The sequence below is a fragment of the Lepidochelys olivacea genome (assembly GCF_965140295.1).
Source record: "Lepidochelys olivacea isolate rLepOli2 genome assembly, chromosome: 1".
NCBI classification, from domain to species: Eukaryota; Metazoa; Chordata; order Testudines; family Cheloniidae; genus Lepidochelys; species Lepidochelys olivacea.
In genome coordinates this window covers 307,238,373-307,251,591 of record NC_140411.1, presented here as the reverse complement: position 1 = coordinate 307,251,591, position 13,219 = coordinate 307,238,373, and the positions used below count along the sequence as shown (strand labels likewise).

The window sequence follows — 13,219 nt, the reverse complement described above, 5'->3', positions numbered from 1 at the left end:
CAAGCTCTAGGAGACTGGGGATCCTCTTAACAGAAGACTATGGTGGAAGCCATAGGGCTTATCCGTTATGCATCTTTTTGTGATCATAGAATCATAGAATGTCAGGGTTGGAAGGGACCTCAGGAGGTCATCTAGTCCAACCCCCTGCTCAAAGCAGGACCAATCCCCAACTAAATCATCCCAGCCAGGGCTTTGTCAAGCCTGACCTTAAAAACCTCAAAGGAAGGAGATTCCACCACTTCTCTAGGTAATGCATTCCAGTGCTTCACCAGCCTCCTAGTGAAAAAGTTTTCCCTAAAATCCAGCCTAAACCTCCCCCACTGCAACTTGAGACCATTACTCCTTGTTCCGTCATCTGCTACCACTGAGAACAGTCTAGATCCATCCTCTTTGGAACCCCTTTCAGGTAGTTGAAAGCAGCTATCAAATCCCCCCTCATTCTTCTCTTCCACAGACTAAACAATCCAAGTTCCCTCAGCCTCTCCTCATAAGTCATGTGTTCCAGTCCCCTAATCATTTTTGTTGCCTTCCGCTGGACTCTTTCCAATTTTTTCACATCCTTCTTGTAGTGTGGGGCCCAAAACTGGACACAGTACTCCAGATGAGGCCTCATCAATGTTGAATAGAGGGGAACGATCACGTCCCTCGATCTGCTTGCAATGGCCCTACTTATACACCCCAAAATGCCATTGGTCTTCTTGGCAGCAACAGCACACTGTTGACTCATATCCAGCTTCTTGTCCACTGTAACCCCTAGGTTCTTTTCTGCAGAACTGCTGCCTAGCCATTTGGTCCCTAGTCTGTAGCGGTACATGGGATTCTTTTTTCCTAAGTACAGGACTCTGCACTTGTCCTTGCTGAACCTCATCAGATTTCTTTTGGCCCAAACCTCTAATTTGTCTAGGTCCCTCTGTATCCTATCTCTACCCTTCAGTGTATTTACCTCCCCTCCCAGTTTAATGTCATCTGCAAACTTGCTGAGGGTGCAATCCACACCATCCTCCAGATCATTAATGAAGACTCCTTATATGACTCCTTATATGCTAGGCAGATTTTATTTATACACACACACACTCACACACACACCTTGGTAGTAGATGCTACAAGAAAACTCTTTAGAAATACAATCTTCTGCTGGACAAACACACATTTTCAACAAGTGCAAAAAGGGCAATCACTTGTTGTAGCGACCTGGATAAAACAACTTTCAGCATGCCTAACATTAAAGACACTAATGGTGAACTTAGATAGCATTCAGTGAACTTTTTTACTTTTCTGAGTGTTGGAGAGTAGAATTTGAACTATTTTAGACAGCTTCAGTTAAGTGATAAATAGTATCTTATAATTTTTTATATTACTAGAAATCTATTATCTTAACCTTAAAATCAGCATTTACCATTTGTTATATCATAGTACTTTCCTCTACTTAAAATAGGAATTAGGTATCACAGATACCACTTTGCAGTAGATCCTGGTAAATGCTATGGTTTTTATGGCAATCATGTACCTGGAATTCATAGATTCATAGGGTGAAATTCTGACCTCAATGAAATCAGTGTAGTTTTGACCATCTAGTCTGACCTAATTATGATGATCTAGTTATGCCATTTAATCTGACATCCTGAATAACATGGGCCAAAGAATTTCACTCACAAGTTCCTTCCCATAACTGTGTGGGAGAGGCAGGCAGTGGCTACACTTGCAAGCAGCAATTAAGGTTATGTTCTTAAGCTGATAGGGATCATGCTGCCTTTATCAATAACTATAACTCTATTTGCTCCCCTTGATACTACAAGATACCGAACACTCCAATGGCAGCTGAGAGTGCTCAACACTTCAGTGTATTGAGCCTTTAATTGTAAGAAAAGGGCAGTTCAAAGGCTAACAAATGCAGCTCATGTCTATCAGCAAAAGTGTGTCACACCAGTGCTGAGGGTACACCAGCAGAAACACTCACAAAAACATGGCTAATGTCAGAGATCAAAGAAAATACCCCTCCCAACCTATCCATGGCATTAAATACTTTGGGATATGGCATGGTGCCACTTCAAAGCCTTCAGATGACATAACCTTTAGAACCACCTTAACTATGTAGGGCAGTCTAAGCATTTAAAACGGCTAATCACACACATTTGACATGCACCTTTCTAGGAACTTAAGCCACTTTAAATCCTTAAGGCTGATTGATACCTACAGACATGCATTGAAAAGTGCATACTTAATACTCTAAGTGCACACTTAAACACATATATATATATATACACACACACACACACATGCTGCATCTTTCCAGAAGTGTGAAAACTCAAATGAAATTACCGTGACCAAGATTTTCAAAACTGCTGAACTCCCAGCTGCTAGGTCTGGTCCCCAAGTGAAAAAAAGCTCATACAAATATTTTAGAACCTTAAAAATAATGTTGGTTTGTGTGCATTTCCAGATTTGGGTGAAGGTACAGAGGGAATCTTATTTTTAACCAAAACCATCCCTACTGGTGGCCACTCTACACACTTTCTCATACAACAACATTCACATTACCATATTCAGTCTATTTTGAAGCAGCAGGTCCAAAGTCGAGATTAAATTAGAAAATTTCACTGTAATGGGATGTACCAGCCTCTTAAGGCTAATAAAGATAATCTCCAGGGCCAGCACCTTCCCATTTCAATGTTTCTGTCACAGTCACTGAGGTGGCAGAAGAGGTCTCGGGGGGTCTTTTGGGGTTTGTGAGGAAGTCTCAGACTGCTGTCCCCACTCGGGTTGTGAGATCAGAGCTCCAAGTGCAGAGGGCTCTGGATCTCCCCTCTTCCCTCAGCACTCATGGGTTTGTATTTCCCAGTGCTGCAGGAAATTCAGAGCTTGGGAAGGGATTTAAGAAGCTCCTTTCCCTCAGAAAAGGGAGAGATTTTCAGGGAGCTACAAGAGCTGTGAAACCATGGCCTTTTTTTCCTCTGATGTACTCTTTTAATCTGGGAGTTGGGTGGAGGGGAGGGTAAGAACTGTGTTGCAAAAATCCCTGTGGAGGAGCCATGCTAACTCCAGAACCCTGAAACAGGCCAAACCCCATTACTTGCATTAAGGCCATAAAGCAAAACCTCTGGGGAGGGTCAGTGCTGACATCAGAAGGAATGGAACAGACATGTCCTGTTGGGGAGGTTTTGTTTTGTTTTGTCTCTTAAAGAGGACTCATTGTACAGCCCTTGGTTCGTTTGGGCCAGTCACTTTGTTTGCTTCAGCCTGCTAGTCCCTGGCATGACTTCTATATGATTCCCCCTCCTTAAAGCTGTTGTTTTACTTTAAATGATCATAAATTATCCTCCAGTGAAAGTTTTTACCAAGGTCCAAATATTCTCCAGCTCCATCCTAGAATGCTTGAATTAATTTAGCAAAATTAGCCCATTCAGTTTCCTACATGGTATGTCCTAAAATTTAATCAATTTTTAATTAATGTCAGTGACCCACTCAAAGGAGATGATCCACCTCACTATATTGATCCACTTTTCTAAGTCAATAATGCTGGTGATCACTACTCCTGTATCCATCACCCAGTATATAACTGCTTTGCTCACCCCTAAGTGTTCTGATTACAGACAAGACTGCAGTCCAAAACCAGCATATTCATTTCAGGGTAAGAGACTGAGCAAAGAAAAGAAACTGCTTCAGTGCAAAATAGTTGACATGAAAGGATTTCTTGAATTGTCCAACATGTGTGTTTCTGGACTGGCTTTTCGACGAGATTTTAAAAGTCTTTCTAGGCATGGCCACAGCCTGGGACACTGAAGAGGATCAGACATAATCATCTCTGTGCTTGCCAAACCAAACTAAATCTCTCAAAACACTCATGCTTAAATCTTCTTTACTCAAGCAGCACAACAAATAAAACCAAGGTTTCAGACTGTGGCCTTCATTATGGCTGGTAAGATCTCTCATCCACTCTATACATATTTGGCCATATTTTACACAGATTGCAATAAATTTGGAGTAGCTCAATTGACTGCGGTGGAGTTATTCCATATGTACACTGGCCTACATGAGATGAGAATTGAGCACAGTGTGTCTAGAAAAATGACAGGCTTCTGGTTTCTGGTTCAGAATCATAATAAATCATTAATTATCAGCAGATGTCTAAATAAAAGCAACACCTACATATACTTCTTCCATACAAATTATGTGTTACTTGGTAATTCTGATAAAGTCAACTCAGCTATGTGTACCAGATTAAAGCAGCATATCATCATCGAAAACATAATTCAAGCTCTTCAGTTTAGTCTATGACACAATAATATTACCATATGAATCGGATCATAAACGGAGATGATGATATAGTCCATAACAACAATCAAATAACTTCTTCATATGTATAAAACTGAAACATCTATGTTTAAAAAAAATTGAAAAATTGAAAAAAAAACAATGTTGATAAATACAAAGTAATGCACGTTGGAAAACATAATCCAAACTATACATATAAAATGCGGTCTAACTTATCTGTTACCACTCAAGAAAGAGATCTTGGACTCACTATGGATAATTCTCTGAAAACATCCACTCGATGTGCAGCAGCCCTCAAAAAAGCTTAACAGAATGTTGGGAATCATTAGGAACGGGATAGATAATAAGACAGAAAATATCATATTGCCTCTATATAAATCCATGGTACGCCCACGCCTTGAATACAGCGTGCAGATGTGGTTGCCCCATCTCAAAAAAGATATATTGGAATTGGAAAAGGTTCAGAAAAGGGCAACAAAAATGATTAGGGGTATGGAACGGCTTCCATATGAGGAGAGATTAATAAAACTGGGACTTTTCAGCTTGGAAAAGAGACGACTAAGGGGGGATATGATAGAGGTCTATAAAATCATGACTGGTGTGGAGAAAGTAAATAAGGAAGTGTTATTTACTCCTTCACATAACACAAGAGCTAGGGGTCACCAAATGAAATTAATAGGCAGCAGGTTTAAAACAAACGAAAGGAAGTATTTCTTCACACAATGCATAGTCAGCCTGTGGGATTCCTTCCCAGAGGGTGTTGTGAAGGCCAAGACGATAACAGGGTTCAAAAAAGAACTAGATAAGTTCATGGAGGATAGGTCCATCACTGGTTATTAGCCAGGATGGGCAGGGATGCAAAACTATGCTCTGAAGTGTCTCTAACCTCTGTTTGCCAGAAGCTGAGAATGGGTGACAGGGGATGGATCACTTGATGATTATCTGTTCTGTTTATTCCCTCTGAAGCACCTGGCATTGACCACGGTCAGAAGACAGGATACTGGGCTAGATGGACCATTGATCTGACCCAGTATGGCTGTTCTTATGTAAGATATGTTGACAAATATCAATATATTTTCTATACTTCTTCCTAATCCATGTGAGAACAAGGGTGGATATGCAAATACTTTGCCAGTCTTATCTATCAACAAAAAGTTTATATACACCAGTGCCTAAAGTATTGCATTTCTGATATGCTCATGAAATAAACTGTGGAAATGGAAGGGAGAAAATTCCTTTGTCTCTAAATTTGTTAGAAACAAGGTATTTTGGTTCATATTTTGCATTATTTCTTCAGCAGCCAATATTACATCATATCTCCTCAAATTCTGAAAGTCATTTCATTCATCTCAATATCTTTCACTAGTCTCCTCATTCTGACTGACTATATGGTAAATCTTGGACGGTGGGCGTAGTGGGTGTTAATAGTTGCATTGTACAGTTATTACATAAATGTTACAAATCATCAACATTACAGGTGGCTGCGACCCCTAGAGCATTCCAGTGCTAGAAGGCAAGGGGCTCAATGGATCAGGTAATAAGTTTCAGCTGGCGTACCATTTCACTGTACCCCAGCTCACTATGGTTATAATCTATATCTAAAAGGTGTCATGTAATATGTCACTAGAAAACTAATACACTTGATTGATCATTAATACTCTTGCATGAAGGATGTATGCAATGTGTATTAAGAGTTATGAATATATGCTGTAATGATGACTAAAATGTGTTTAAGCCAGGCATGTCAGGGGGAATTGGTAAACAGGTCTGCCCTAGACAAAGGAATGTATATTTGCTTCTCTGACCAGCTTAGTCATCAGGCAGAGACAATGACAGTCTATTAACATATTAGGTAAACAAAGCTATCAATCTAACAAGAGGGGGAGGAGACAACTTCCGGGGGGGTGAGGCGGGGAGAACCTTTGCTTTGGCTATAAAGACAGGAGGTCTGAATCTCAAGTGATAAGTAAGGCTACATTTTAGTCATGGGTATTTTTAGTAAAAGTCATGGACAGGTCACAGGAAATAAACAAAAATTCACAGCCCATGACCTGTCCATGACTTTTACTACATACCCCTAACTAAAACTTGGGCGGGGAGCAGTGGGTACTCTGAGGGGGGGCGGTCCGGGGCACCATGAGTGCTGAGGGAGGTGGCCCGGGACCCCCGCTGGTGCGGAGGTGGAGGAGGGTGTTAGGCAGGTTTTGGAGGCTCCCTACCTGGCTCCATGTGTCCCTGCAGCTCCTAAGTGGCGGAGGGGCCAGGGGGCTCCATGCACTGCTCCTGCCACAAGTGCTGGCTGCACAGCTCCCGTTGACTGGGAACCACAGCCAATGGGAGCTGCAGGGGCAGGGCCTGCAGGCACAGGCAGCGCCCAGAGCCCCCGGCCCCTCTGCCAAGGAGCTGCAGGGCCATGTCAGCAGGAGCTGGGGAGCCCCCCACCCCAAGGTAAGCACTGCCCCAAACCCCCCATCACCCTGCCCTTAGCCCCAAGCCCCCTCCCACACCCCCAAACTGCTGCTGCTGCAGATGTCACAGAGGTAATGGAAAATCACAGAATCCGTGACTTCTGTGACCTCTCTGACAGACTCGCAGCCTTAGTGATAAGCAATTGAATCAACTGATTGTCTACAATATTACTCTACTATAAAAAGTTTATCAAGTGAGGTGTTCATGAAAGCCCATGACAAATTGGTGATTAATATTGTCATAAAACGTATGCCTTAACATGCAGCCTCTTATACTTTTGTGGAAGGTCCTGACTGAGGGAAAGACAGCCATCCCTGGGAAGAAGGAAGATTGATGAGAGAAACCACATTGAACAAAGCTTGTATCTTGCTACAGTAAGTTTCAGACTTTCAGATGCGTGTTTTCACTTTTATTTACTTGTAACCATCTCTACTTTTATTTCTTTTACTTGGCATCACTTAACCTATGACCTATTGTTAATAAATTGGTTTTATTTTTACTATAAACCAATTCACTGTTGTGTTTGAAGGGAAGGGTGTATCTGCCTTAGTTAAATTAATAAGCTATGATGTGCTTTTGTCTTTTAAAGGAGCGAACAATTCTTATTTCAAGTGTTCTAGGAGAGGGCTGGACACTTCAGAGCACACGGTTTGGGAAAAATTTGGGGAAAAAGCAGAGACTTGTTAGATCTGAGCAGCTAAATTGTCCAAAGATTCCTTCCTCACTGAGCATTCTCCATTCCCCCAGAGCTCCTGTGGGTTTACTGGACGGTGCATGTGCTATCCCCAAAGACCAGTTGAGTACCCTTCATCCTTGGACTGCATAGGCTGAGATGTATTTCCCTGCAATTGCTCTTCCTGGAAGCCTGAGGCGACTGTGTCACCAGGCACAGGAAGTGACAGCACAGAAAAACTCTCTCCCCCCTGCTCTCAATGCTCCTCCTGCTGGCACCCAGGGAGCAGGGAGGGGAAGGAGGAAACAGCCTGATTTGAATGCAGAGGATTTGAATGCAGAGGGGTGAAGAACGGCGGGTGGTGAGGAGCAAGGGATGGGGACACTAATTAAACTGGCCTGAAAAAAGTGGGGGGGAGGGGCTATCATCACCCCAATATATACCTGTCCTCCTATTCAGCAATTAATCTGTCCCTCAACCGCCAAGTCAATATTGCCCTAGCCCCAACAATTCTGTCCCCACATCTGTTCTCCCCACTCCAACCTAGACATCAGTTCTGCTCCCACATCAGTTCTGCCGCTCCACAGCACTCCATCAAGGCTGCTCCCACATCAATTTTGCCGCCCACCTTCCCTAACCCAGCCTCACCTCTGCGCCTCCTGAAACCACTGGGGTTCTTCACCCTGCTCTCCCCAGCCAGGTGCTGACAATAAGGAGAGACGAAGGGGAAAGGAACAGAGGTGCCAACACACTGCACCCGCACAGAAGGAGAGGGGGGAGCAGAGCAGCCCTGAGCTACTGTGCTCTTTCTGCTGCCTCCTCTGCCATCCTGTAACAATGGTGCCCTCTCCTGAGAGGGGAGGGAGAGAACTCTGCCTGCTTCCTGCAGCAACCCTGACTTGCTGCTTTTCCTGTGGGCAAGTGGGGAAAGTAGCCAATCAAAGGGGGTTTTCTCCCAAGTGGTATTTAAAATGTGCACCCCTCAGTGACCCACTTCCCTTTTTATGTGTTATTTCCTGGGTCTGCAACCCATTGTAACCTTTAAGCACTGAGCAGGGAGTAACCCTGGAGGATAGCAAAAGGGGAGAGATAAGGCAGAAGCTAGGGAAAGGGGTGGGGAATAGGAGAAGAAGGGGATATGGAAAGCTGGGAGATGCAAGAGCAGAAGGGTCTGTAACCACTGAGTACACTTCCCTATAGAACCTGCATTCCCGAGTTTCAATATTCTTTTGCCATCTAGCAATTATCTGTGAAACTTTTTGGCAAAGTGTCTCATCCACCACTGGAACTGGTTCATATAAAGAATGCCAACCTACTACTGTTACTGGTCACTCCTTTAGCTCGAGAGATAGAGGATTGTGCTGTATATCTGATGATAATCCATCCACAGGATGGAATGTTTGGGTTTTTTTCAATTTTTCCAGTTTTTTTAAACATAGGAAATTTTCATTGTGTCTCTAAACTATGTGAAAAGAACATTAAAGTTTCAAAACCAACCACCAAAAAGTATAAATGCCAAAGTTAAGATTGACCATGCAATCTTAATTCAGTTCCCTTGTTCATAATGCCTTATAATACAAAATTTAATTACATTTTCCACAGGACCCCTGTGTCATTCAGTGCACAGCATGGACCTACCTTGGGGATGAATCAGGTTGTGTAGGGAAGGGGATTGTTGTTTGTAGGACACCCGCTTCCATGTTTTGCAGAAATTGGAAGATGTGTAGTGAATGAGGCCAGGTATTGCAAGAAGAGATAGAACGATCTCATGGCAGTTGAATTCTGTCCTGGAGAACTAGATTCTATCCCTGCCTCTGCCACAGAATTCCTATGTGATGCTGGGCAAGTCACTTAAACCAACCTTTTCACAGGTTGTCAGTAACTGTGTGTTCCTCATTTTCTGGGTGCCTGACTTGAGATCCTAGGGTCTGATTTGAAGAAGTGCTGAGCACTCACACCTGCACATGAAGTCAATGGGAGCTGTGCTAAGGACATAAAAGGGGCTATATAATACTAAGTACTCTGGAAAATCAGGAGCTAGGTCTCTCAAATTAGGCACCCAACATTAAGGATACTTTTGACCATAATATCTCTGTACCTCAGTTCCCCATCTGTAAAATGGGAGTAATAATACCCACTTACTTTACAGAGGTATTGTGAAACTGAATTAATTGTTTGTGGAGCACTCAAATCCTATAGTGATGAATGCTATAGAAAAGACCATGAGGATATTAAAAATTCTGTTTTCAAAGCAGGATTTGAATGGTGTGTAGTAAATAAGGCATGGGCCACACATTGACCAATATGGATAAAGCTCATGTACTGAACTCATTAAATCAACATCATCCATTCTATGAATTGAATGAGGCAGGGATCCTGTGGAAAAATAGTATGTGATAATGTAATTAAAGACTGCATCATAACACATGTGAACAAGGGGGTTGAATTAAGATTGCACAAGCAACCTGAATCCTGGCATTTCCCAGCATTTTCCTTACTTTACCTTGCAACCTTAATAATCTTCTTTTAACATAATTTATATACAAATTAGACTCAAAAACCTATCAGCAGCATTATTATCGCCAGCTATATGTGTGATCTGCAAGCAAACTGAACATCATTTCTATGCTATTGCTTTCAAAGGACAGAGTTACATGCAACTATAAATAAGGCTAAGATTTTGCCACAGTTATTTTTAGTAAAAGTCAGACAGGCAATAAACAAAAATTCATGGAAACCACAGGTCTTGAGCGCAGCAGGGGGTGCAGCCAGGGGGGGTGCACAGTCCCCGCTCCTGAGCTGGCCACAGCTGCAGGAAAGGGGCGCAAAGACTGGCTGCAGCCACCTCCTCCCAGTCCCCAAGCCACAGGGCAGGGGCTGCAGGGTCCTGGTTCCAGCCATCCAGCCCCAGCTGCTGACAGCTGAAGCAGAAGAAGTCATGGAGGTCCGGAAAAGTCATGGAATCCGTGATTGCCGTGACCTCCATGACTAAATCGTAGCCTTAGTATAAATACAAATCCAGACTCACATCTCTCATCATTTTTACAGCTTCCCTGGTCCTTCCCAGCTTTCTTGCGCACATTGCCAGCCTCCGCTTAATGTATACTAACACATTCGTATCCCGTCCTGGAGAAGGGAAAAAGAAACAAAGATTAAAAAAGAAGAGCTAAAGCAAAGGTCCATTTATCATCCCCACATAGTATAAACTGTAGCTGGCCCTCTGCATTTTTATCATTTTTGATCAACAAGGACACTACAGTGAATGCAATGAAGAGCATGGGCCAAATTCTGTCATTGGTTACACTGGCCTAGGTCTGGTATAACTCCTTTGAAGTCAACAGAGTTACTCCAGATATACATTAGTATTAATAAGAGCATCATTTGGTCCCATGTCTATGGAGTACAGTTAGCCCTCAAGTTATAGAAGTTTTCTGAACATGAGAACACTACAACATATAACATAATCAAAGAAGGGGAAGGCTAGTCAATTAATACATAAAACAAATGCACAGTGTTACAGTTAGCAACAAATTGCTCTACTTGCCTATTTATCAACTAATATAGCAAGCAACACTTGATAAAGATAATAGGCTGCTACAGGGTGGCTAGAAAAGTGAATGTCACCTTCTGCATGAGGCTTTGTATGGGTTAAACACCGTACATTCATTATAAGGAAAGGCAGTTCATTTTGAACTTCTGCTTTACATTACTGTTGCCCTATTGCTTGTGACATCATAATCATCTTCAGATCCCAAGAGCACTCAATTATGGATGGCAAATTAACAGATTCCATATATGACAATATTATGGAAGAGAAAATGCCCTGATAACAAAGAAGGCACCACAAAGTAACTAGCTGCAGCAATGGCTCTCGAGGAAGATAAGCCATTAGATTCTTGTCTTATTCCTTCTGGGAGAACCAAGAATCATTCTCTGACTATAATTATAATATGTCCTTCTAACATGCTTTTGGACCAACAGGAAATGTGCATATAGTTAACCGTCTATAAAATTACCATATAAAGAAAATATAACACACCTGCTAGAGATTATCTTCATGTAGAACATGCAACCTTTAAAGATTTTGAGACAATAGTCCTAACATTTTCAAGTCTTTAATAACAAGAACAAGATGTGTGCTGAAAACATTCCAAGTACCTACAAATTATTTTAAAGCTGTGATTATACTTTTCAAATAGATTAAACAACAGGTTGAAAGGTCTGACTTTAGAAGAGAAAATAAATAATGCAGAATAAGGAATTTCTTCAGCTGTATTTTATATTATGTAATTCCTTATCTCTATACTGAGTCCTATATATTTAATAAAAGACTCATTAGTTACAGCTGTTTTCAACATCTATATATGGTGTAACTAATAGGGTATATCTGTCAAACTGGGACTCCTTAGGAGTTATACTGATTGAAGAAATGGGCAAGTGTATTTTCTCATTATGACATCAAGATAACCCTTTAAGCCAATACTTTCAAAAGTGACTAGAGATTTGGGGTATATCTAAAAGGCCCTTTAAAGGAAGGATGGACAGCACTTTCTAAAGTTCAGACCCCTTCAAGGTGTGTCAGCTTGGGCACTCAGAATCACTAGTCACTTTTGAAAAATCAGAGCTTCACTGTTTAGAACAGTGGTTCTCAAACTTTTGTACTGGTGACCCCTTTCGCATAGCAAGTCTCTGAGTGTAACCCCTTATAAATTAAAAACACTTTAATATATATTTAACACCATTATACATTCTGGTGGCAAAGCAGGGTTTGGGATGGAGGCGGGCAGCTTGGGACCCCCCATGTACTAACCTTGCAACCCCTGAGGGGTCCCAACCCCCAGCTTGAGAACCCCTGGTTTAGAACATTAAATATTGTGTGGGCACGAATGTATGTACACATACACATAAATGTAGACATTTGCTAGTGTTTAAGAAAGAACATCATGGATCCCACTTGTGAAAGACTAACATGTCCATTCCTTTCCATCCCAACAGCATCATGAAGGTTTGGCAACAGAATAATAAAGAAATACTTAGCATTGAAACTCACCCTTGCGCAAAGGGTCAGCACACTGTTTAGGCATCAGTCATTAGAGTAGATTTTAAGTAGGAATTAAGTGATGCACAGGCCTTCATCTGTATCTCACTCAATAATGAACTGAGCCTCACAACACTCCTGTGAGGTAGAGAAGTATCCCTGACACATTTAAAGATGGGGGAAAGTGAGTAATTTTGGCTTTGTCTGCACTAGCAATTTTCCTAAAACTTCCCACAGTTGCACTATTGCTGGTTCGACTCCACAGGTGGTATCAACAATGAGAATGCTAGTATAGACAGGCAGCCCTGGTGACTGCCAGCATTTGAACCACTGCACCATGTAGACTTGCTCCGAGTACAGTTAGATGACACGGTGACTAAAATGCGGCAGCCTGTCTACGCTTCACTTTCACACCATTGCTACCACATGTGGTAGTGCAAAGATGGGAAATCTTAAGAAAATTGTTAGTGTAGACACAGCCAGGTCAAACAGGAAGCTAGTGGTATCCTGACCCTCAGACTTGTCTCTTCACCACAAGGCCACACTGTCTATGAAGACCCAAACTCATCTGTTGACAGAGGAATGGGGGGAATACATGTAGGGAAATTAGTGAGCTACTTAACTAGGTGAACTCCCTGATTCCCCATAGGGAGCTGATTGCTTACCTCTTTGTACTGCTATTTTTAGAAGCTGAGAGTTGGTCCAGTCATATTTATATCTATTTTAGGGGGAATGGTTAAGGACCCGTACATTTAGTATGCTTAGCA

General features: G+C 42.1%; 1 protein-coding gene across 4 annotated transcripts in view; it reads right to left on the bottom strand.

Moving 5' to 3' along the window:
- ST7 (suppression of tumorigenicity 7) overlaps positions 1-13,219 on the bottom strand; it is a gene marked incomplete at its 5' end in the record, with an annotated part of 234,365 nt that overhangs the window by 67,847 nt on the left and 153,299 nt on the right. For all 4 annotated transcript variants that reach the window (XM_084624973.1, XM_084624974.1, XM_084624975.1 and 1 more), the window contains one exon: positions 10,443-10,540. In XM_084624973.1, coding sequence (XP_084481099.1) covers positions 10,443-10,540 — 98 coding nt within the window. The remainder of the gene's footprint in view (positions 1-10,442; positions 10,541-13,219) is intronic.